Raw genomic sequence first — 26,197 nt, 5'->3', positions numbered from 1 at the left:
TCCCAGTATGCAGCCAAGGCTGGGACCCTCCCACTTAGCTGGGGCACACACACTCGGAGCCTATCTCTCCACCTCAGAAACTTATTTATGTGGCAGAAATGCTACAAAGGGTCTTGATCATTCAAAAGCTGAGGGAAAACCAAGAACTGAGTTGCACGTAGTGGGAGGATCATCCTCAGGGGACCCCCCACCTCAGGGGCACAGGCAGGGTCTGCAATCTGCTGAGGGTGATTCTGCAGCTGAAGTGGGGCTGGGAGAGACTCCTGCCCTTGGGAAAGGTGCAGAGGCCTAGAAAGTTCCACAGCAGGAGGCCATGGTCACCGGTGCTCTGGCCCAGGCCTACACGTGCCTGATGACAACACACCAGGGAAGCTCTGTCACGAGGCAGAGCCTGAAACCCAGGACTCGCCAGGAAAGACTCCATAAGAAGTTCTGAGTGGGGAACCAGTTTCGAAAGAAAGGCACCAAGAAAGACGCGGAGCCTGGGAGAGGGGCTCCCCCTGGAGACATATACGTTACTCAAGAAAATATCAGGGATTCAGTTGCTGAGAGAAGATGCAGAGGTGGAATTTTCCAGATAAGGTCACTGTGGTGCTGTGACTAAGGCCTATGGGGGTAGTTGGCCCAACAGAGTAAACATTCTTGGGTCAAAGATCCTAGATAAACCACAGCATGCCTCACCGTCACCCCAGGCCACCGCCCTGAGCCTCTCCTCCGTCATTTCCAGGGAGTTCCCTGGGATGCCGATGCTGCCGGGCTGGGGTCCACACTCCAAGAACCAGCGGCCTGCACCACCATTTGTCTGCCCTTCTCCCCAGCACCCTTGGGGCTGCTGTGGTCACTCGGACACCTGGTGCCAGGTGGGAGCAACAGTGGCCTGCGAAATCTGCTCCAGAGGCCAGGGGACAGCTTATCCTAAAATTCGGTGTGAGTGGAGTCAGGGCTGTGCTAATATTGTATTAACACCTGGGACTTTTTAAAGGGGACACGTGAGAGACCAATGCGATGTGCAAGGCCCAGGAGCCACACCCTTCCTGCAGAAGACAGACCAGACTGCCCAGGCTTTAAGCCCCTCTCTCTGGACAGAGGAACCTTCCTGCTGGGACCCAGCGGGGCAGGATCGGGGAGGAGGAAACTCAGACTGCAGTCTCAGCGTTTTTGAGGTTTGGTTTCTTTACCCTCAACTTTACAAGCGCAAATTTAATCTTTGAAATTTTGAGGTCTCTTTAGGAACGTGATAATGAAAAAAGAATTGAAAATCAAAATCGGGCTACGGAAAATTGTTTTACAACCTTTTACTGCTAATGCTTGCCTGGTTTAACGTGACTGCTTTTTTGGCTTGGCTGTGCTTAATAAAGGATATTTGATATTCTTGCAAAAAATAAAATAAAATCGGGAGCATATCTACTTGGTTGGCTCTTTACTTTTGGCCATTTATTTCCTCGCAGAACTGCTGGTGAGCTGTGACGTGAAGCTGGAAATAAGTGTGCTAACCACGCGTTTCTGACACCCAGGCTTTGCTGGCCCTTCCCAGGCTAGCCAATTCCTGGAGCGCACTTTTCAAATGCAAACCAACCAATACAGATCCGCACCCCAAGCACCTCTTTATTCAGTCTCTCTCACACTCGGGGCCACCACCCACCTGCCCTAAGCGAGGCACCAGTGAAAGAAATTATTCAATGAAATTAGTCAAACTAGCCAATCCGAAGCCAGCTCCCCCTGTCTTGTCCATCTTCCACAGAAACAGCAATAAAGGCCATGCTTTCCCCTCACCCCTTCTGCCTCCTGGTCCAGCCTGGTGCTTCCCCATGTGGCTCTGCGTGGCATGGGGTGTCCCCTTCTTCTGGGATCTGTAACAAACTATCTCTTCAATGACAATCATTTCCAAATCTGTTGGCCTCACCATACCTGAATAATAATAAAACCGATATTTTAGGAGCACCTGGGTGGCTCAGTTGCTTAAGCATCCAACTCTTATTTTCGGCTTAGGTCCTGATCTCAGAGTTGTGGGATCGAGCCCTGCATCAGGCTCCATGCTTAGAGGAGAGTCTGCCTGAGATTCTCTCCCTCTCCCTCTACCCCTCCCCCCTACAATAAATCGGTTAATTAAGATAATAATAATAATAATAAAACCTACATTTTAAAAGAATTTGGGACAGGAAATCTAATTCACATACGTTCCTAATCATTTCTGAACCTTCTGGGGCTAAATCTACATTGCCCGCCATCAGGCCAGAAAGATCGGAGAAAGTTCACTTCTATTTCCTGGACAAACAGCGTCCAAAAGGTCACGCGGGACTGTGTGGGTGGGCTGCTCAGCCCCACCCTGTGGACACAGGCTGGTTGGAGTCCCATAGGACAAGAGAACCAAAACCTGGGGAATGCTGTAGAGAAGAGGGACACTTGGGTCCCATGCCTGGTGCTTCCTTCCTTGCGTAGGAACCCCCACTAGAATCACTCTTGTCCCCTCACAGATTCCAGATGTGGCTTCAGTGAGTTTGGAGAGGAACCGGACACCTGGATCTCAGCTCTTCTCGATGGCCAGGTTGCCCCCAGGAAAGCGAATACATGCTCTGCTCCCTCTTTCTGTATGCTTACAAAGGACTCAGCACGGTGTGGGGTCAGTTGTTCTCCAGCTGTGCTGAGTCCTAGGAGTCAGTGTTAGGAAAGCCTCCGTGGCTGCCCAGCTAAGCCACATGATGATGTAATATTGAAACTGAGCCTCCGTGTCCTCACCTCCAAAATGTGGGTTACAGGATTTGCCTTGCTGATTTTTTTGAGGATTAAATTGTGTAGAACGTATAAAATCTTGCACATTGTAAATGGTTGAATGTTGGCTTCCTCTGCTTCAATCTTGCTTTTTTTCCTCCCTCATCTAAAGCTTTCCCTGCCTCGGTCCTTGCAGCTGGCTGAGCCGCTCCTGGCCCCATGTGGCTTACTCCTGGGTCTTCCCTCAGGGGCCTAGTAACTGCAGACAGGCTGTTTCTGAAGAACCAGGGGCAGCACCTCTAGAAGTTTGTTGGCAGGAGACTTTGTTTTGCTTTGCTTCATCCGAACAAGGAGGAAGTGGTTTCTGCAGGCACGCCAGGGAGGAGGAGGGCATCCTCCATGGCTGAGCCCTGTGGCAGATGGGCTGCAGGCCCCCAGGACCCCTGTGGTTGTATGGCCGGCCACATGAGCCATGAAGGGGGAGCTTCTGCAAATGCTCAGGGAGGCTTCTGGTACTGCCGCAGACAGAGGCTGCCGCCCAGCGTGGCAACTGCCCTGCTCGTCCTCTGGACACCCTGGGACACTGCCCTCTGCGGGAGGCCAGACACAGCAATGAGGAGCCCTCGAGGGACGACACGGTCGGCAGATGCCGACGGGGGTGGGGGGGGGGGCGGGGGCGAGGGGGTGCGGACAAGAACAGGAGAACAACCACAAAACACGAGGCCCATTTATAGTGTCCAAGTGAGCTATTGGCAGGAGTCATGGAAATAACCAGTGAGAATTTGGGAGTCGGGGCAGGAGCTGGGAAACTCGGAAGAGCCGTGCTGGGTGGGATCACGTTTGTTCACACAGGCGGGCGAGTCCTGGAAAAACCCAAGTAACACACAATTTCTCTGTTCAGCCAGCAGACATTTCTGCAGTGTCTACCCGGTGGTGAGGCCCAATGCAAGTGCCGGGGATGCTTCTGTCCCTGGAAGGTCCTATGGTAGATATACGATCCTACCCCCTCCGTAAAGCCCCTACACATCCCCCTAGCACAGGAAATCCTGGAGACATCAAATTTAACTTTAGTGCATAAATTATTGTTGGTGCCTGGTCCTGGTGTCCACTGCCATCCTCAGTCAGTTCTTGGGGAAGTGGTACTTGGTGACGTAGGGCTTGCTTCCCTACAGGGAGCGCCTGGAGATGTGACGCTGTCCGATGCTGGTTACCGCCCTATCCCCCTGATTTTGTAGGGGGAACTGAGAAAATTCCATTTCAGGAAGTTCAACCAACGGAATGAGCATAAAATAAATGAAGACATCAAGAAAAACACCTTGTTTCTTTTGTTTGTTTAGTTCAGACTCAGAATTAAGCAGAATCCTTAGTTCAAGACACACACTCTTCATTGGTCCATGAGTGACCTGTTTCTTAATCTGTTTGATAATAAACAGTAATAATCCATGACTCAATGGGAGATCTAGAACTTGATGAAACTGACATCTTTCTAACCCATCCCAGCCCGGGTCCCCCACCTGTCACCCAATGTGTTCACTCTCCCGAACCTTGGGTTGCTCATCCTCTTGCTTTTTTAAAACACAGACAATTGTAAACCTTTAAAATCACATAGGGCCTGGTAACTGCAGATACATACATCTCCAAATATAGTTAAAATATAGTTTTATCACATATGTGCTCTTAAATATAAATATATATAAAGATATGTATGTATGCATGTATGCAGAGAGAGAGATTTTAGTTTTACTTGTTTCTCACTTTCACTAAAAAGGGATAGTGCTATAAATAGATGTTTCTGGGACTTATTTTTTTTCCAGATTTTTATTTATTTATTTGAGAGAGACAGAGAGAACAGAGGGAGAGTAGGAGGAAGAAGCAGACTCCCGCAGAGCAGGGAGCCCGATGTGGGGCTCCATCTCAGGACCCTGTGATCATGACCTGAGCTGAAGGCAGCCTCTCAACAGACTGAGCCACGCAGGCGCCCTGATGAGACTTATTTTTTGCTTAATAATATATTTCTGAGGTTCATCCATTTTGCTGTGTATAGCTATATTTTATTCATTTTCACCACTATAGAAGATTCCACTATGCTATTACACCTCAGCTTATGGACTCATTCTCTTGTCTAGTGGGTATTTGGTTATTTCTATACTGTTGGTTTTTTCCTCTGTATTATGGAAATTTCTAGACATACGCAAAAAGAGGATTGTATAAGGAGCCGCCACGCACCCATCACTGACTGGTGTTAACAATTGTCAACACCCGGTCAGTCAATCGCATTTCATCCATACTCACCCCCCCCCACCCCCCCGCCCAGTACTGGACCATTCTGACGCAAATCTCAACTATCATCCGTAACTATTTCTGGAAGTCAGTTAGAAATACAACCACTCTTCTTTCAAAACGTAACACAATCCCAATATCATCCTTACACCTCGCTATTATCATAAATCTGGTGTCCAAAATTCCCTGGTTGTCTCCTGTTCTTTCTAAGAGCAAGACACCCCCCTCCCTCGTGAACGGCGGATGGAGGAAGTGCATAGATGGTGCAGGCAAGGTGGGGATCTCCAAACTTGTTGGCAGCTCTCTTCTGGCTGCAGTCAGCTTCTTTTCTGGGCCACTGCTGGAGCTGCCAGAACCTGAGGGTGGGGAACTCCGGGGAGCCCTGGAGGAGGGGCCCCAGGAAGGAAGAGGACGAGCGCCGCACGGCGCCCCAGCCTGAGGATCCAGAACGGGCAGAAGCACCCAGAGCAGCCCTCTGCTTGCATCCCAAACCTTGTGTCCACTTCGTTCACGGTCAGAGTTCCGAATTCGAGGCCAAAAGGCCTCTGCCTGCTCCTTCTCATTTCCTTCTCCTTCCTTCCATGCTTACAGGCAAGGAAGGGAAGAGAAGAGAACAGCAGGGAAACACAAAAGTCAGGCTCGAAAACTGCCTGTAAATGTCCTTGGTCTAAACCAGCGGTCAGCGCGCTTTCTCTGTACAGCGCCAGATAACAAACAGTTCAGATTTTTTGCGACGCCACCGCCTTCAGAGAGCAAAAGGAGCCTTAGGTGATCCATGAACAAAACGACTGTGTGCTCACAAAACTTAATCTACAGAAACAAAGGGCAGGCTGCATTTGTCCACCTTTGGCCTAAACAGGACAACTATTTTGTTCCTGTCTATACATATACTCCTATGTTTTTGATTATTAAATATAGCACTCTAGGATAGTTCCTGTTCTTAGCCCTATTTTCAGATCAGAAGACTGACACACAGCCTGGCTAAAGGCCTTGACTAGGATCAGAGAGTGAATTGAACCCAAGAAGTTTGTCTTCAAAACCCTTGAGTTTTTCCCCTTTTTTTAGCTACCAACGAATTTTAATACTGTCTTAACCAAAAAAATTGCATCAACGCTATTCAATTTTTCCTTAACGTTACAAATATTTCAGTCTTGCATTCTTGATTAATTATAGCTTACAATTGATGCATAATTGTTCATCATCAGGGTAATAAGTTTCGCTGAAAGATTTCATACATCTATTTATCTTCTGTTGTTGAATTGAATTAGTCTAAGATGAATTCCCAGGAGCAGCATTCCTGGGCATCTCTAGGACCAGGGAGCAGTGTGCTGGGGAAGGAGGCCTGTGGTATTTGCCAGTTTCTATGGTGTCAATACTCCCATGACGGTGGATTTTAAGCTTCTAACATGACATCACTGAACAGAGCTGGGAAGAGATGCCACACTTGGCTCCTGCAAGGAGCAAGCAGCACCCAGCACCCCCCTGGCTTGATACAAATTGCCTTTCTACTTCCCAGTACCAAGTTATAAATGGAATTACAGGATGTGGGAGTTATTATCTGGAAATGACCTTGATGTTGCCTTTTAAAACTGGATAGTGTGTGAGGGCCTGGGTATCTCAATGTTGTTTTAATTTATATCTCTATTACTGAAACAGATCATTTTTCCATGGTCCCCTTATGTGTGTTTCTTCCACAAATTCCCTATTCATGTTCCCCCATCCATGAGGGGTAGGATGCCTTTCTTTAAGTCCTGAATAACTCTATATGCTGTCATTATTAATCCCTTGAGCTCATCTGACATAATTTCCTTTATGTTCTGCTTTTATTCTTTCGTTATGCAGGAATTGTAATATAATCAAGCCTGTCCACCTGTACTCTGGTGATTGTTTTATTGGTAGTGAATGCAAGAAAATCCATCCTATTTTCATCTATTCCACAAACATGTATTAAACGTTCAGTATGTGGCAGGCATGATTCCATGTATTAGGGATACAGCCGTGACCAAAATAACATCTCTGTCCTCGTGCCATTCCCGTGGGGAAAACTGAAAATAAACAAGTACATATGTAATGGAAGGTCTGGTGGTGATAAGATCTATAACAACACAAAGCAGAGGGAGAAACAGAGAAGGATGGAAAGAGGTGCCATTCAGAAGTGCCCCTGGGAAGGTCACTTGAACAAAGAGTTGAACTCAAGTGAAGGAGTGAGTCATGCTAATTTTTCTGCAATCTGATTTTTTAAAATTGAATTTATTAAGTTAACTTTAAGGGATTTGGGGGGGGGGAGAGGGGAATGGGTATATGACAAAAAAGAGGTTCTGATTATTTTTTTTTCCAATGTATATGCAATTATCCCAATACCTTTCCGTCCTCCTTATTTTCAGAAGCTTTGTTATAAAGCTGAGTCTATTTCTCAGTTCACTAAAATGTCTTAACATGTATCTTTCTCACAGTCTACTTTAATTGCTATTTTTTGGCACTTCCTTTTGAAAAAATTCACCAATTTTTGCTGATGCTCTTTGTTTAGCATTTCTGAATCCCTATTTCTAGTCTCAAAATGAAATTCCATCTTCCCCAAAAGGCAACCAACATGTTCTCTTTGTATCTACTAACACCTTCCACGGAACAGGGCCAACATAGCTTTTTAATACATTTTTGTTAAATTTTGAATGAATGAACTATAAAACTCTTTAGATGTTTTCGACTCCACCTCACTCTTCTAAATAGGTCACAGGTGTCCAAGAGCTACTCTCCCACCCACATGCACGCTTGCTCCTGGCATTCAGTTTCAGAATAAAAATCCCATTCATACTTCAGTCCTTTACCATAAACACAGCAGCTCGTTAAACCAATGGAGGAAGAGCAGAATCCTCACAAAGGCCAAATCACTTCCATAAAAAAGGATATCGTTTGTCTCTTAATCGTTTTATTGTCTCTATTTTACTTGAGTAAGATTGAAAATCTTAATAGCCAGTCTTTAACGTGGTCAAACCATGTGCTTTTCCAGTTCTGTGTTTACACCGTCTGTGCATCCATATTCCCACCAAAACCAAGCAGACCAGGGAGAGGGGGGCCAGCACGGTCCCCCAGGAGAATGTGGTAGCTGTAGGAAGAACAGAGTCACATTATGGGTGGAAGGAACATTCTCTCACTGCCAAGCAGGACAGTGCAATGCGTGTTTATAGAGAAGACAGGAACCGGAGTTCATTTTTTCTAATAATTATGCACTGATTTTTCAGAAAGCATGCCCCTCGCATCAGATCAAGGATATGTGAGAAGGACATCTGCAGTATTAGGGAAACAAGCAAGGTAGAATGAACATCCATCAGAGAGAAAAAGCAGAGTGGGGCAAGGTGGCGAGGGTCTCTGTTCCAACCTGTTGAATAGCGTGCAATAAGACATTATCTGTTCAAATCTCAACCAGCCAACTGGGACGTGGCCAAGGTCCAGCATGTCCTCTTCCAATGAGCGTGCATGTCAGGAGGATGATATAAACTAACACAGGATGAGAAAACCAACTTTGAGTAAAGGAGCTTTAGGTATCAAGATTATTGCTTGGACCCAGCTATTTTATATTCTACTCCTTGGCATCTGTGTGTCACGAGAATGTGGAAAGAGAGTACGAATAAAGACATAAGCAAACACAAGAACATGAGTGTTCGTGGACTCACTGATGATGAGGCCAGAGTTCCACATTTTAAAGCTATCATCGTCTAGGCCTCCGGGAATCAACACAATCTCAGACTATTTCTCCAGATGATTTTTCTACCTTAACATCCCACAAGGCTTAGAAATGTGTCAAGCTTTAATTTGCTGAGCAGCCATCCGGACGCACCTCTCCATGCTGAGGACAGGCTTTTAGCTGTGCCCTCGGCCCTGAGTCGCGGCCAACCCAGCAAAGGACATGCCGGGAGACAGCTCATGTTATAGAAGTGTTTAAAGGTTCCCAGCTCCGGGCCCAGACAAACCACAGGTTCCTTTGGGTCACAATCTGAACCCCAGAAGTGGGCCCTGCTTTCTGTGGGACCCTTCCTTTCCAAGTCTGGACAACTATTGACTCTTTCATGGGAATGATCTAAAGCATCAGCCTTTGCATATATGTCCTAGGACAGTGGTTCTCAAACTTGAATAGGAAAGGAGCCTGCTAAATTACCATCTTTGGCCTTACCCTGGAAGAATTTGGGTAGATCTGGGGTGAGCCCAGGGCTCTGTGTTTTCAACTAGTGGCCCAAGTGGGAGATGCTGGTGGTGCTCAGACCACAACTGGAGAAAAGTTGTATGTGTCATGCTCTGCCCGAGGCTTAACCAAATCCTCAGCTTTTCAATTACAAGTATGTCTGCAGCTGCTTTCCCAGAAAACACAGAGAATGTGGAGCAATTTGTTGGATTGCTACAGACTGCCCAGAAGGCATAAGAAGACTGCAGCTGGCAATCACTTTGGCTTCTGCCTTGCCCCCTCTGGCTGTCAACGGCCTCTGCGTTACCTGAGTTTCGCTGTCCCACTCCACGCTTAAACGCTGGGAAGAAATCAGTTTGGTCCAAATGATAGCATGGGTTTCTCTTTTCTTCTTAAATGGGCACTGGGTTGATTTGACTAGAGTCTTGTGCTTTATTTCCTAGGGACTGATGACTTCAACCCTAAAGCTGCCCTGAGCCCTGCAGATCTGCCAGTCCCCAGCTCTTGGAGAAGGGAGTTCCTCAGTTTCGGGCTAAAGACCACCCCATCCTCCTCAAGGTGTCAGGAGAAAACAGCTAGTCCTGTGGATCAAGGGGCAGAACCACACGAGGACACAGGTTTTTTTTAAGTTTATCACAGAACCACCAGCAAAAGTCAGCTTGCTACTTAAATTTTTCCTTGAACATAATCTCCCAAAGCCAGCTCCCACCCGACAAAAAACAAATCATAAAAAATGAGAGCTCTGCTTTGGGTGCTCCACTAACAGGAAACGGAGGACCCCCTAAGCAATCATCTGGAGAACTAGTAGCTTTGTCCGGCATCCACAAAATACTGGCCATGCTGCTTTCCCCTGGAATGTTCCCCAAATACATACCTTCTTTGACCGTGGTACGGAGCGTCTGAAAACTCAGTGTGTTACGGACAAGGCATTTAAAATCCGTGTTCAAATCCTCTCTTATGACTGGATCAAAAACCAGTGGCACTTCGATGTAGTTCTCATTGTTCTCTGAGTATTCCCTGAGTGAGAAAACATTCACTTAAACGTGATGTATCGAATGCAAGCCCATCTTTACGACGGAGACGCCCAAACGTTCTCAGTGAGAAGGATCAGCTGTGCTTAAATTGGTCTCAGGATTCATAAAGTCAGGAGCACTTGCCAGGATATTGGTTCCCTATTTGGGAGACTTTCTAGGCTGAAGGTGGAAGTGACACTGAAGATGTTGGTCCCTGTAACAGGACGCTTGTCACAAGGAGAACTTAACAGGAGCCAGTTTCGTTTGGATAACGCAAAAATTCATTTTTTAAGACCATTGACGAACAAAGAGGCAGTAGTAGGAATAGAAATGTCTGCCTTGGAGAAGCTTGGCTGTAAGGCCAATAAATCATTTGCATACTGAGGAGGAGGGGTTTTCTGGGAACCCTGGCCTCCACCGTGTTTCCGCCTCTCATCTCCATAGCCAGCTGTCATTCTGGGAACTCAAGCTCAGGGCCGAGGGCTGCAGATGGGCCAGGCCAGGGAATGGTTCTAGCCAGCATTGCTGCCATTTATAATATGATCATACTCTGAAGATGCTTCCCTGCCACCTAGAAGCATGAATACAAATATCACTGATGCGGATCTGCTAGGACTTTTTTTTTTTTTTTAATCCTTGGGAAATTAGGCCCTTTAAGTGTGCAGATAGTATGAGTAAGCTGACATGGGGCATGTGAGTGATGCCAAGCTTTTCCCAACAAGGACTTTGCAAGCAAGCAGTTGTGCTAACCACATATAATTTTGATCCACTACAGTGCATCCAGAAAGACTTTTTTGATAGGTCTTTGAAAAAAGACAAAAACTGGCAAGCAGAAGTTGAAGCTAATTCATTGTACTGGAACTTGAATTTTAAAAATCCTTGATAATTTGGAACATCAAATGGTCTCCTCTCCTCAAATACAAATGGCTCACATTTACAAGGTCTGACTGTTCTACTTTGGGGGTGAGAAAACATTTTCCAGAGATGAATGCTTATGAGAACAGAATTCTTCCTTTCTTTTAACATTAACCTTCCTTAGCGCCTGTGGCCACCCTCAGATACTGTAGTTAACTTTCAGACTCTTTTGAAGGGTTTGCGAAAATGTTTGACACTCAGGTTCAGGGTGCAGCACGGAAATGTATGAACTCCAAAGTATTTTTTTTTTTTTGAAAACTTCAAAAATCAAGAAACAAATGTTTAAGGAAATAGCTAGAAAATGCAACATCAATGCCAAGTAGTCGACTGTAGCCCAGCTCCTGTTGGAAGTTTGATTCTCAAGAACAACTGGTAAAACTTAGCAAAACTCAATTTTTAACATTCTAAAAATCTGCGGCGCCTGGGTGGCTCAGTCAGTTAAGTGTCCAACTCTTGATTTCAGCTCGGGTTATGATCTCAGGGTCGTGGGATGGAGCCCTGCATTGGGCTCTGTGCTCAGCATAGAGTCTGCTGGAGATTCTCTCTCCCTCTTTCTCCACCCCTCTCCTGGCTCGTGCTCTCTTTCTCTCTCTAAAATGAATAAATCAATCTTTAAAAAAAATAAAATTCTAAAAATCCAACAGTTTACAATTAAAAAAATTATTTTTAACGGAGTGTGGGTGTCATACGAATAGGTCTGGTATGACATTTTCTCTAAAGGGAAGAGCAAAGACCTCGGAAGTCCCATAAGATGCTTCTCAGTTGACAAAGATCTTCACCCACTTACTGGCGCTGCCCCTCGGCCACGCGGCCTCCCTGGTAGGCATTCTCTATTCTGGTGTTGTTGGCCATCCACCAGAGCATGGTGGTCGACTGTGTCCCGGCTCCCAGAAACACCTTACACGGGATTGTCAGTCTTGATCCTGTGCAGGGCAAGACACAGCACATCAAAGGTCAGAACCCAGCCAGGGAAAAGGGGTCATGCCAGCCCCCGTGTCCACCAGCAAATCCAAGTGGTGGACCCTTCCCCACCTTCTCAAACACCCCTCGCCAGCCAATTCTTTCCTCAGAGGGAAACTCAGTTCCCTCAAATGATTCCATTTACATAGGACACCAGTATTTATCAACTGTCTCCAGTTCCCTCAACTGGTCTTAGTGAGAGATGAAAACTCTGAGGGCACATGGCTTCCCCAAGGCCACTCAGCTCCTACAGGGCCTTCTGAATTCATGGATGCCTTCTCCCACACTTTATTCTAGGTACCTCAAAAAGTCAGATGAACATTTGGATTCTTTCTCTTTGTCCATTGCTGGTCTCAGCCCTCATGTTTCCCCCAAGAACCCCCCAGTCGCACATCATGCTCTTTTGGGATTAACTCTTTTAAAAAAGCCACTGAATTTTATATGCATGGTGCCTTCTGCAATTGTTCTGGGTCCTCCTCCTCAGTCACTAGAAGTTATATATTTTTTTAAATCACCAAAAGGGAGGAAAGGGGAAAAAAATGAACAAATCCTACCCATTTGTTTCTTCCTCATGGGTGATATGCCTCCATGTGGTGGGTCTTTTAATGTATGGCCCCCCTTCAGGCTCTTCTCCCTCCCTCACTGCCTCTTACAACCTTCAGATTTCTTGGCCAAAAGCAACCCATTAAATCTGGCCTCATGTGATTCTGCCATGCACATGAATGCCTTCAAAGCAACGGGGTGGAGAACTCAGCTCTACTCGGCTGCGGAATGCCCAGGAGCCAGGGTGCTGGACTCCCCCAGGCAGCACCCACCCTTGTCCCCACTTCCTCAGGTTTCCAGGTGGTTGTTCCAAGGGCCGAGGCAGCCTGTGTGAGGCAGCAATCCCAGCGTGTGCACAAAGGTCCCCCTTCTCTATGGCCACCAACTAAAGTTTAAAATATAAGCCCAACACCGAACAGAAGAGAGATCTGGATGGATGGATGGGAAGGAAGGGAGGGAGGGAGGGAGGGAGGAAGGGAGGGAGGGAGGGAGGGAGGGAGGAAAGAAGGGAGGGAGGGAGGGAGGGTTGGTTAAGCCTACAAAACCATTATAGGGAAACAAACACCAAAATGGCACAGGCTTCACGGACACACAGACCTGTCCGAAGCCCAGCCTGACTCAAGTGTGGCTTTGACCTTCAGTGAGCCACACTGGCGCCCTGAGCAGCTTTCCCTTCTACGGAAGGATCCCTACGGGGTCGGTGTTGGCACTGAGTGGCCTCCCGTGAGACACGGTGACAGCCAACAGGGAAGTGGGCACTGGCCAGGACAGCCCGAGGCACAGCCACAAACGGGGTGAAGAATACAAAACCGTCAGTCACTCTCATCATCCACCTTGACCCGCTGAGCAGCCATTTCGGCAACAAGCGACCATCTCTGCGGGGCCAGCCGTGACAGGGTCAGCCTCACGTTACAAATGGACTCTGAGGGAAATGCTATACATCAGCCAAGTTCTGGTAGAGGGACTTATTGAAAACAGGCTGCAGGTGCTGGCCACACAAGGGAATCATGCTGTCAGTCCTTTCACACGGTTGATAACTGCCACCGGAACACTGGGATTTTTACATTTACATTTTTGCAGGGCAGGTGTTCATGGAACAAAGTATACCTATTTTCACACAATGCCATTTCTAACATCTGACAGAAGGAAAGATGTTGTTTCTGCCTCTCACGCCGGGGTGCCAGGGTCCCACCCAGGCACACTGCACACCCCAGGGACAGGGGACCCCAGGGCTTTGGGACTGCAGGCATCCCTGTGGGTGACACAGTCCTTGCAGGCCTTACCCAGTGAAGCTAATATGGTCTGGTGGGGGGAGATAATCACAGGAATTGTCTCCTCTTCTTTTTCTGAGAAGGATATGAGGAAAAGAGATTCAATTAGGGAAGCCATCATTTCAAGTTGAGACTCAAGTTCCATTGTTTAGCTAATTAACAAAGTTATCTCTACAGTATGGCCAGCCATTGTAAGATTTGACCTTCGTCTGGCAAAGGAAACAGGCTCTCCGCAAAATTGAGCATCTTTGGCCAATGCCTTTCCCAGAAGAGATTATTACTGGAAGAGACCACAGTTAAATACACATTCCACTAACAGATGTTCTTTGCTCTGTGATAAATAACTAACCATTCCCCTCCCCAGCTTCCTGAATGAATTCTTAATAGTAATGTTCACAATTCCCACAAGATAGGCTTTACCCCAACGTCTCTTTGCCCTAAAATCTTCCCCTCTTCTCCATTCCTGCTTCCCCAAGTGCCTGACACAGAATACTGCAGAATCACTTCAAAAACATAGAGACACAGGAATTTGGGAACCACCTGTTTATACGGCGAATCCCACACTGAGTGATAAAGAGCATAACCCAGCATTGGCTACTATGTCTTGTTAATGGAGAACATAAACTGCTTTGGGAGGCAGATAGAGGTGGATCTCTGAATAGGAACCCAGCTCCCCAAGAGGCAGGTCTCCCAACAGCTTGAAGAAAGCAGGCACCTGAATTGGAGCAAAAAGCATGGCTGGGGGTGGGCAAAGGGCTGCCCATCTCCACAACTGCTCGCTCCATCCTTACGTCTTCCCTGCAGAGCATTTTGAAATCCTAACATGAGTAAGCATTAGGCAGCGTCACTCACAGTGAAAGGGCACATGGCTTCTGGACCAAGACCAGGAGCCTCCTCGCAATCACCGCCCCCACCAACACACATAATCACATGCCTGCCGCACAGAGGCTGGGACAACGGACAGGCGAGGAAAAAAAGCCTCAGGGGCTAAATACCTCTGTGCCTCTCAAATCTGAGGGTGCATCAGCAGCACGGTAGTGGGGGGGTGTTAAACAGAGATTGCTGTGGTCCCTTTTCTAACCCAGTAGGTCTGGATGGAGACTGCGATTCTGCAAGTCTAGTGAGCACCCAAGTGCTAGACCACCCTTTGAGAAGCCCTGAGAAACAGTGTGATCACAAGCTGGGGTAATATGTGGGCTGGCCGCCCCCTAGTGTTCCTGTGCAGTATCACATGAACAGGATAATTCTGAACCCTTTCAAAGTCACCGCAAGTCTCCGTGATTCCCCCGCGGGGGAACAAGGAGTTGATATGAATGAATCCTCACAAGACTATGTAATCGAGAGATTTCAGCTCATGGGAGACACAATTTTCCCTGTGGTAAAACTGAATCTCTGGATTTTCTCTGGGAGGGGAAAAAAAGTTAAACTTCTCCCTTCATAGACCGATTATTTAACCTTAATATATTTCCAAAAGCCCTCTGAAATGCCCTAAAAGACTCCAATTGTGTATTCAGTATATAAAATAAAGAAAAGCAGCATACTCTCTAGGGCAGAGTCCAGGACTCAAACACTTTTCTGTTCCTTGCATTAAACTTGATGTCCAGCATGTAGGCAGTAAATGTTAAGCAATTTTAAATACTCATCAACACTGTTCACAACATTATTTTCAAGTAGAACTCATTTAAGCCAATGAGAGCACTCACTCCTTGAAATTCTGGTTTCAAGGGCCATGTGCCTTGGGGAAGCCCGAGAAAGGGGAATTTCCACTGACTATGCCTTCTAACTGAAAAATCCAATAAAATCTAACTGAAAAATCCAATAAAATCTTAATATCCTAGAATTATACATAAAGTTATGACAACCATGTTCTGATGGCTGGCCCTGGAGGTGCAAGCCTTCCAAAGAGACCTTCCCAGTGAACCACTGTTTGACCCCCTCTGCTGGTGTGTTTTAGCCACACTTGGAACCCTATCAACTACCCAGCGATTCACCTTTCCTCATAAAAACACCCCATTTTCTATCTTTCCAAGCTTCACACACATGTCTCATTAGCCTGATGCTTTAGGCAAGTTGATAGGTCTGTCTTCCTTTCATACCAAAGACAGTCAAGGAATTCCACGTGAATCCTCATCTGTTCTTGGCATTCTTGTTATTGACAGGGTGGGGAGATCCCTCCGTGGCAAGTACTCACTATTGACACGTAGTTCAATGTTCCTAGTCACGTTGTACGGCATGCCTTCATGGGTGAATGTCATGGCACAAGTGTAATAACCCGCATCCTCCACAGACACATTTTGGATGAGTAAGCGAGAGGTTCCCCTCACACTTAGAAACTTCTCGTTGTCTTGATCCAAAAGGACAGAATCCTTAAGGGAAAATACTTTTCAGAGTTATGCTATGTACTAATTTATATCTCAAAAGCTATATATGAATATCACACATATTATCGATCAATGTTGAATAAGCAACCCAAGAATTGCCCTGGTACTTACTTGGCGAAAGGACTTTGGACATACCACTAACTGTATTCTTTAACAGAGGGAATTTGTTAACAGATAAAATGAAATTGTAGGATTTGTTTAATCACAATGTTTATAGCACATCTGTGTAAGCACAACGGGGAAAAAAAAGAAACTATCTCTTATTTGATAAAGCCATGACAAACCACCTTGGGAAACATGGAGGGAAGAGTAGTAGTATGTCATCAGGGTGACTGTAATACTCAGAAGTAATATTCAGGAAAAATGAAGAAATGATGTTAGAGTAATGATTTTGAAAATCATTTCAATTTTAGGAGTTAGTAAAGACAGAGGAAAATGTGTAAGAAAAAACTAAGCGTGAGGAACAAGGGCACACTTTCCATATGGACAAAAGATTCTGTGGGTCCTGCACCACAGAACTCTCAAGAGCAAGGCCTCCAATAACAGAAAACATTGAATGGGATTCGAGTAAACATCCCAATGAGCACAACGTGTTCTCAGGAACCTATCTTTCAAAACCATGATCGAAAGCTTGCGACAGTCAAACATAACCTTGAGTCATCTCTGAATCTTGCTCTGAATGGGAGCACAGATATAACTGGAATAGTTTGTCAGCTAGGGGCTCATAAAGTATTATTTTACAATATATTTAATTAAAAAGAGATTTTATTGTCCCTAACATGAGTCCCCAAACATGAAAAAAAGCCAAACGGGGCTCAGCACCCCAGTTCTTCCAAGGCCCCCAAGCCCCCAGGGCTCCCTGGCAGTGGTGTGTGGAGCCTGGCCTCCAGTGCTGGAGTTCTGGCTTCCCTGTCTACCAGCTGTGTGACCTTGGGCAAGTGCCTTACATTTCTGTCTCTCTGTTTCCTAACCTGTAAAATGGAGATATTAACAATCCCTACTTTGTTAGGTTATATACCAGGGAACCTAGAGCAGAATTATACACAGTACCTGCTCAGTAATGATTAGCACTGGTATCCTGTATGTATCTTGTAGCTATAATACCAGTCAACTGGTTGACCATTTCTTGATTAAAGGATTCATTTCTATCAAATTTTAAACAAGTAACTGTACTTTTCAGTATCAGTCTATGGTCTGTCTATATCAGGGGTCTGCAAATTTTTCCTGTTAAGGGCCAGACAGTAAATATTTCAGGCCTACAGTCCATATGGCCTCTGTCCTCTGCTAAGTTTGAAGAGCTACTCAATTTGGCCCTTGCAGTACGAGACCACAGAAACAGCATGGCCACGCCCCAGTAAAACTGTATTTATGGACACTGAAATTTGAATTTTATATCCTTTTCACATATCATGAAATACTAGTCTTCTTTTAATTTTTTTTTAAGATTTTATTTATTTATTTATTTGACAGAGAGAACAGGCAAGGGGAGCAGCAGGCTTCCCATCGAGCAGGGAGCCCTCAGGGCTCGATCCCAGGACGCTGGGATCATGACCTGAGCCAAGGGTAGACACTTAACTGACTGAGCCACCCAGGCGCCCCTAATTTTTTTTAAAGATTTATTTCTTTCAGAGAGAGGGAGAGAGAGAGAGCAAGCGTGCGCTCAGGGAGGAGGGACAGAGGGAGAGAAACTTCAAACAGACTCCCTGCTGAGCGCAGAGCCCAGCATGGACCTCGATCTCATGACCTGAGCCAAAACCAAGAGTCGGACGCTCAACCGACTGACCCAAGGCGCCCCTCTTTTAATTTTTTTTAACCATTTAAAAAAGTGAAAACTATCCTGAGCTGTTGGGCAGGTGTCAGGTCAGTTTGGCCACATGTTATAGCTGTAGTTTGCCCACACCTGCTCTACACAAGTGATCTAGGGTAGCATTTATTCAACCAGCCAAGAAAACAAATTGTTTATATTTACACCTTTAGCCCGAAAGTTAATTATCATGTGCTTTAAAAAAGCTTCATTAAAATGTACACAGTTGTTAACTAAACCAATAGTTTTCTCTACATTTCTTTTTTTCCTACATTTCTATAGACAAATGACAGTGTAAAAAGCTATTTTCTTCAGCTGTCACTTACCCTGCATTCATTTTGAATTCTGGTTTCTCAAAGTTCTACTCTGAGGACCCTTACCCAAGCCACACACAGATGAATAGAACATTATTAATCACGCCCCTTTTTAAAATAACTAGTTGAAAAAAAAAACAGAAATATAAAAGTGAATGTGTTGCTTTCAGAATGGGTATTTTATATCTTTCCTGTGGCTAGTAAGACACGTTTTAATTAAAGTAGCAATTTTTTAAAGAGGTACCTTGTACCACTGAATCTTCACGTCCATTTTGTTATGGGTGAATTCACTCAGCTCAGGGCAAACTAAGGACCCAGAGGTTGACAAGGTTAGAATTTGCGGGTACGATATGAAAGGCAGGGAAGCTTCTGTCTTCTCGAAAACCCGGAGCTCAATGGACATTTCATCACAGTAAGAGGCATTTCTGAAGTCAAGGGAAAAAAGCATAATAAATGATAAGGCAAAATAACAGCAACGCTAAATGAAATTGAGAATAATTTCCCCAATCCCATTAAATTCTGGGAATCATCTATCAACTGAAGTCAAATTTCAGAAAACTGCGGAGAACTTTGGGTAAGATCTCTAAAATATTTTTGCAATACTGCATGGGGGAAATGAACTTGGCAAGTTTGTCTTTAATTTGGGGGTTTTTTTTTGGTTCGCCTAACTCTAACCTCAATATCATAATTCTATCAAGACCTTAGAACTGGGGAAAGGGCAGAGGCATAACACTGATAGAAACATGGGAAAAAAACAGAAAAACATAACAATATAGTTATCTCAGCTAAGTAAGTTCCTGGCTACATAATCAACAGAAACCATGAGAATGTGCTGTATAAGGAGGGGCGGGGCGGGGGGGGGGGGGCAGGAAGGGCCTGCACAGCAAAAGGCAAAACAGTCTATATCTAAAGAATGAACAAAATGTGACAAATATACGTGAGAGAAGTAAGTAACAAAAGCTTGCTACCTGAAAGTAAAAAGAATTAATTCAAACAGACAAAACCATTGTCTAATATTATATTTCATGTCTGGTTAAAAAAAAAGGAAAAGCTGAACAAACATTTTAGGCACAAAGAAATGCAGAAAGCTAACTATCACCTTGAAAAGTACATAATCTCGCTGTAAGTCAGAGAAAGGCAAATGAGGACAAGTCCAAAGAACAGCGCACACCTGAAAAGAGTCATTTTACCAGCAGGAAGAGGTCTGTACTAGGTGCTCTACATATGTTATTTTATTTATTCTCCAACCCTACAAGGTAGGAATTATTATTATATCATTTTTAGGTGAGGAAAATTAGGTATGCAGAAATGAAGTCATTTCCTAAGGTTGCAGAGCTACCAGGAGGTCAAACCAAGGTTAGAAGCCAAGGAAGGCTCTGGGAAAACCCGTAAATTCGGGCAATATCTCCGGAAACCAAACTTACTACACATATCGAGAGTTCCAAACCTGTTCACATTATTGATCTGGTAATTCCCCGTGGGCAAGATAGTCCGTGAAAATAACTCAAAAGACTGATGGGTGGGGAATAACCACTCACATTCTCCGTGTGGTGTGGCATCTCCACATGGTGGATGGTGGACATTAGTGCTGTTCACCGAGTGTGTCCAGTTCCCCCACTCTGAGCAAATGGTGGAATTACACATCATGGCCCACTGTGGGTGGGTGCAGTTATAAGACTTTTTCTAGTCCATGGGATGTATGTGTGTCTCTTGTACACCAAAGTTTCAATATCCAAGCGAGACACTAAAACATGTCTTCTTCTGGTACGACAACCAACACTTGAGATAACGTCTGTTCCTTCAGTCTGGGTTCCTGATTGTCTGCCAAACCATCACGGGCTTGTAGGCTTGTTGCATGTGTGATAAACCTTTGTGGTTTTAAGCCACTGAGATTTGGGGGGCTGTTTGATTTAGCAGCATAACTTGCCCACCCTGGTTGATAGTGGGTTCTAGATCAGAAGATTATAAAAATCACAGGAACACGGCTGTGTTAGTAACTGCCAAGGGGTATTAGGGCAACCGTTGGTGATTCTCACTCTGCTGGAATCCCAATCTTAGAGCTGGAAGAGAGTTCTAAAGACCAGCCAGGGAGACTCTCTCACATGCTAAGAAACCTTGACCCTGGGATTTCTTCTGCGCCCCCTCAATCTCAGATCTCTCTTTTTCTACAAGAACAGAGAATAAAGGGGTGCCTGTGTGGCTCAGTCGGTTGATTGACTCTTGATTTCAGCTCAAGTCATGATCACAGCGTGGTGAGATCGAGCCCCACATCAGGCTCTGCACTCAGCCGCATGTCTGCTCAAGATTCTCTTTCTCTCCCCCTCCTTCTGCCCACCCCCCTCTAAAATAAATAAATAAATCTTTAAAAAAAAAAGAATAGAAAATAAAATAAGGGTATTAGATACAATTTTTTAAATCGAGTATAAAAACAAACTTTAAGACAAACATGACTCAGTTCACATCTCCCTGATTTTTGCATATTATCACTTCAGTAATCAATAAGTATTGCCTTTGGGAAAGAAAAGGCATTTTTTTTTTTAAATTTATTTATTCATTTGAGAGAGCGAGAATGAGAGAGAGTACATGAGAGGGAGGAGGGTCAGAGGGAGAAGCAGGCTCCCCGACGAGCAGGGAGCCCGAAGCAGGACTCAATCCCGGGACTCCAGGATCATGACCTGAGCCGAAGGCAGTTGCTTAACCAACTGAGCCACCCAGGCGCCCAAGGCATTTTGATGTATATATTGACCATCTTCTATGATGCTCCCCATAACTAGATGCTCCGCATGCTGTGATTTCAAAGGACTCTCCCAACAAACCCTTTTACAGAGGAGAAAACTGAGATCCCTAAATGCCAAGTAAGAAGACCAAGGTCCTCCTACTGGCTAGAAAATGAGAGGGCTAGGATTTACACTCATACCATTCCAACTCCGAATTCCATTCTTTTTCTACCACACTATTAAGTTTTCCTAGTAGTGCTCCTTAGGAAAACGTTAGAATTTTCTGTACTAAAAGGAAAGAAAAACTATGCCTTTATAGCTATTGTAAAATCAGATATCCACATTGCCCTGATATGGAAAGAAGAGACTGCCTACCTCTTTCCTAGGCAGGGTTCACTGACAGGACTGAACACACTCACCCATCCACCCACATACACACCACACACACACACACACACACACACACACACACACATCATCTAGGACTGACTAGGGCTGATATTGTCTGAAATTCTCCCATTCACCAGTAATTCCCTTGTGCTATGAATGCACTTTCTTTGGTTCTCTTTCTAAATGAAAATACTCGTAGGTACAGTTTCTCCTTAAATCAAGCAGGTTTATGAGATGTGCAGAGACTCTAAAGTTAGCTGGTAGAAGGAGTGGGCAGAGCCTGGGGGCAAGATACAGGCAGCAGCTGAAGAGAGAAGACCAGGGACACTACTTCCCAGTCTGCCCTAATCCTTTCTGGAGAACTTAGCCAGGCAAGGTTTAAAATCACCAACACTAACTACACCTACAGCTTTCTCCTGCATGAAGCAGCAAGCTTTGCCAAGACCACTGAATGGGGAATGGACAGTCTTTTCAATAAAAGGTGTTAGGAAAACTGGATAGTCACTTGCAAAAGAAGGAAGTCAGACCATTACCTTACGCCATGTATAAACTTTAACTCAAAATGGATCAAAGACCTAAACATAAGAGCTAAAACTATAAAAATTCTTACATGAAAACACAGGGTAAATCTTTTTTTTTTTTTAAGATTTTTTATTTATTTATTTGAGACAGAGAGAATGAGAGACAGAGAGCATGAGAGGGAGGAGGGTCAGAGGGAGAAGCAGACTCCCTGCCGAGCAGGGAGCCCGATGCGGGACTCGATGCGGGACTCGATCCGGGGACTCCAGGATCATGACCTGAGCCGAAGGCAGTCGCTTAACCAACTGAGCCACCCAGGCGCCCTAAATCTTTACAACATTAGATACAGCAATGATTTCTTAGATAGGACATCAAAAGCACAGGCCACCAAAGAAAAAACAGATAAATTGAACTTTATCAAAATTAAAAACCTTTGTGCATCAAAGAACATTATCAAAAGAGTAAAAAGGCAACCCGTGGCATGGGAGAAAATAATTGTAAATCATATATGTGGGAAGGGATTGAGAGCCAGAATACATAAAGAATTCCTACAATTCAAAAACAAATAATTTGATTAAAGAATGGATAAAGAAGATGTGATACACACACACACGCGGGAATATGACTCAGCTATAAAAAAGAATGAAATCTTGCCATTTGCAATGACACGGATGGATCTAGATGGAATAACGCTAAGTGAAATAAATCAGTCAGAGAAAGACAAATACCATATGATTTCACTCACAGGTAGAATCTAAGAAACAAAACAGATGAACAAAGAACAAAAGATACAAACAAACAAAAAGATTCTTAAATACGGAGAAAAAACTAGTGGTTGTCAGAGATGGGTGGTGGGATGGGAGAAATAGATGAAGGGGATTAAAAGTATACTCAGTGATGAGCACTGAGAAATGTACAGAACTGCTGAATCATTATACTCTGTACCTGAAACTAACATAACACTGCATGTTAATTATATTTCAATTTTTAAAAGAAATGTAAAATAATAAGACAACAAAAACATTTTAAAGTTACAAATGGGCAAAGGACTTGAATAGACTTCCGGCCAGTAAAGGACATGGAAAGATGCTCAGCATTACTAGTCATTAGGGAAATGCAAATCAAAAGCATAATAATCTATCACTTCATGCCCAGTAGGATGGCTATTATCCCTCTCCAAGAAAAACCCAGAAAATAGTAAGTGTTGGTGAAGATGTAGAGACACTGGGACCCGTGTGCACTGCTGGTGGGAATGTAAAAATGGAGCAGCTACTGTGGCAAATGATATGATGATTCCTCAAAAAATTAAACATAGAATGACCAATTCTCTCCTGGGTTTGTACCCAAGAGAAGTAAAAGGGACTCAAAGAGATCTCTGTACACCTATGATCAGAGCAGCATTACTCACAATAGCCAAAAGGCAGGTACAGTGTCCACTGACAGATAAACGCGTAACCAAAATATGGTATATTTATGCAATGGAATATTATTCAGTCTTAAAAAGGAAGGGAATTCAGACACACGCTGCAGTATGCATGACCCTTGAAGGCACTGTGCTCAGTGAGATAAGCCAGTCACCAAAGGACAAATACTGCTTGACTCCACTCCTATGAGGTATTTAGAGCAGTCAAATTCATGGACAGACAATAGATGGGGGCTGCCAGGAGCTGGGGGAAGGGGAAGGAGGAGTTCATGGTTAATAGGCACAGAGCTGCAGTGTGAGAAGATGAAGAGTTCTGGAGATGGACAGTGGTGATGGTTGCACAACAATGTGAATGTGCTTAACACACAGAATTGTACATGTAAAAAGGGATAAGATGATAACTTTTATGTTATGCATATGTTGCCACAATTTAAAAAAAAAGGCAACAGGACAAAGAGGAAGGGGTCTACACCCCACATCAGGGGCTGTGAGTTCCAGTCTCAGCTCCACACCTACCACCTAGGAACACTTTATAAGTGAGCTTGGTCCCCTCACACGTACAATAAGCAGTTGGGTGAACTCATTCCTAAAGTCTCATCCAGTGTTCTACATCGATTTCTTCTGTCCATGTGGACACAGGCATGAACAAAATGGATCAAGTCCCTGTCGACCTAGAGTTTACATTCTAATGGGGTATAGACAACGTTAAATACGTAAACACATGAGTGTGTCAGGTGAGGAAAAAACACCAGCAGGGGAAAGAGAGAGTGTGTCAGGAGTACTGGTTTAGGTAAAGTAGCTAGGGAAGTCCTCTCCAAAGAGGTGACATTTGAGCAAAGACTTCAGTGAAGAGAAAGAGCCATGAAGACATCTGGGGAAGGTTCTCGGGTAGGAGGTATTCAGGAACAGTGAAGAGGACAAAAGGTAGCTTCTCACCTATGCACTGGATTTTGAAATCCAGGTCATCACTGAAGAACCATGCAGAAGCCCATTCTGGAAGGAGACCCATTCCTACCCTAGTCCCAGGGGGTTGGGAGGGCTTACCTGATAGTGCAGATGTAGGTGCCAGAGTCCTCTTGCAAGGCTGGCAAGATCCAGAGAGCACCATCCTGGATCCACATTCGCGTCTCTTCTTCCCCAGGGACCTTTCTAGTAGAATCGTTTTTACGCCACGTCACGTTGACATAGGGGCTGACAGATGCCCACAACCAGAGCTGCGCCTGGGGGCACCTCAGGACCACAGGCTCCCCTTCTACCCTGAAGTCGGTTTTGAAATGCTTGCCAAGAAATTTGCAGTTTTCTGCAGCCACTAAAGGACAGGGAGACCACAGTCAAGCTTTGGGTCCAAAACCTCCTTTGATGGGCACATCTGAAGAAGCCGAGTGCCCCTAACAAGTGACCTGCACCCTGGGGGCCCCATTAGCCCCTCCTGTTATAATGACTTCAAAACTCCCCAAAACAACTTTAGGGCTTCTGTCCATTCCAATTTAAATTTTGTGGGGAAAGTTAAATCCGGTTCACAGGATGACAAAAAATGATTAAAAAGTTGGGTCATATTCTTCACTTGTTGACTCCTTAACATTAAAAGCAGATCTTGGCTGAGTTCAGACAGAAAAAGAGCTTAGTTGTGACAAGACATGTGGTTAAAATCTAAAAGCATCTTTTATTGAGGGCAAAAGCACCACTTCCTTGGCTCACTCTTTGGCAGGAATGACTGATACCCACAGCAAGCTCCGTGCAACAGAGGAGATGGACAGGAGGAAGGATATGTCCCACCTTGCTCTTTGAAAACAACCAACTTCACTAGATAAACAACTATTTTCCCCCAGAGAAGCTGCAGGCAAGCTCTCTTCAGCTGATAGACTCATTTTTTTTAAAGATTGTATTTATTCATTTGAGACACAGAGATACAGAGAGCGAGCACGAGCAGAGGGAGAGGCAGAGGGAGAGGGAGAAGCAGGCTCCCCGCTGAGCCAGGAGCCCAGTGTGGGGCTCCATCTCAGGGCCCCAAGATCATGACCTGAGCCGAAGGCAGACGCTTAACCATCTGGGCCACCCAGGTGCCCCAAGACTCATTTTTTACCTGCGTGTTCCTCAGGCTGAATGGTGAAGCCTGAAACACTCATTACCAACATGTAAAAGATGAACATTGTTTCTGGCAACTTCTGGAGGACACAGGAGGTGGAGATCTCAGGTCCAGCACTCCACAGCCTATAGGAGGAGACAGAGGGGTCACCAGGAGTCACACACAGCCAGAGAGAGAACACCTTGAAGATGGTCCCGGAAGCAGGTTCTAGAGGCTTCACCTGATGATGGAAATTTTTGCCTAGACTTTAGACTTTTTAACAAGAAAAATGCCCAAGTTTTGGAGTTGCTCCTCAATAGCTATATTCACTGAGCACATCTAACATCAAATCCCCAGAGTACTTACAAGGTGCCTTGGAATAGATGTTCCATATCCTAAGTGTCTCTCCTGAAATGTGCCTTAGTATTCCCTGCCCTGCGCTGAGATGCTCTTTCCTCAGCTATGGCCACTGCTCAGGTTTTCTCCTCCTTCAGGTCTCTACTCAAGCATCACTCATGGTGAGGTCTTCCCTGACATTCCTGTGTAAAACTGCACCACCCTTCTGCCTCAATGCTCCACATTTTTCTTTCCTACACTATTGCTCTCTGTGGCATTCATCATCAACTGTGTCTCCTCCCTCTGGAATGCCAGCTCATGGGCTCAAAGATCTTACTTTATTTTACTCACAGCTATATCCCTAACTTCTATTTGTTGAA

The 26,197-nt window shown here is 45.0% G+C and overlaps 1 protein-coding gene across 12 annotated transcripts in view; it reads right to left on the bottom strand.

Annotated features, from left to right (window-relative positions):
- The window catches only part of IL1R2 (interleukin 1 receptor type 2), a 142,565-nt gene that overhangs the window by 23,562 nt on the left and 92,806 nt on the right, over positions 1 to 26,197 (bottom strand). For 9 of the 12 annotated variants that reach the window (XR_010405744.1, XR_010405743.1, XR_010405742.1 and 6 more), the window contains 7 exons: positions 25,500 to 25,627; positions 24,461 to 24,725; positions 18,612 to 18,792; positions 16,060 to 16,234; positions 13,881 to 13,943; positions 11,882 to 12,017; positions 10,041 to 10,183 (listed from right to left, as the gene is read on the bottom strand). Coding sequence is in view for 6 of the 12 variants with exons in the window: in XM_064572650.1 (XP_064428720.1) it covers positions 10,041 to 10,183; positions 11,882 to 12,017; positions 13,881 to 13,943; positions 16,060 to 16,234; positions 18,612 to 18,792; positions 24,461 to 24,725; positions 25,500 to 25,627 (1,091 nt within the window). In the remaining 6 variants the exon portion in view is untranslated. Of the gene's footprint in view, positions 1 to 7,219; positions 8,093 to 9,473; positions 9,748 to 10,040; positions 10,184 to 11,881; positions 12,018 to 13,880; positions 13,944 to 16,059; positions 16,235 to 18,611; positions 18,793 to 24,460; positions 24,726 to 25,499; positions 25,628 to 26,197 lie in introns of those variants that run through there. The other 3 variants (XR_010405747.1, XR_010405746.1, XM_045885257.3) reach the window with 3 other exon arrangements.

The sequence above is a fragment of the Mirounga angustirostris genome, unplaced genomic scaffold (assembly GCF_029215605.1).
Source record: "Mirounga angustirostris isolate CCGP_5_RB_7025 unplaced genomic scaffold, mMirAng1.0.hap1 SCAF_10, whole genome shotgun sequence".
Classification (NCBI taxonomy): domain Eukaryota; kingdom Metazoa; phylum Chordata; class Mammalia; order Carnivora; family Phocidae; genus Mirounga; species Mirounga angustirostris.
Note: the sequence above shows the minus strand (reverse complement) of the source record. Positions and strands in the feature narration are given on the sequence as shown.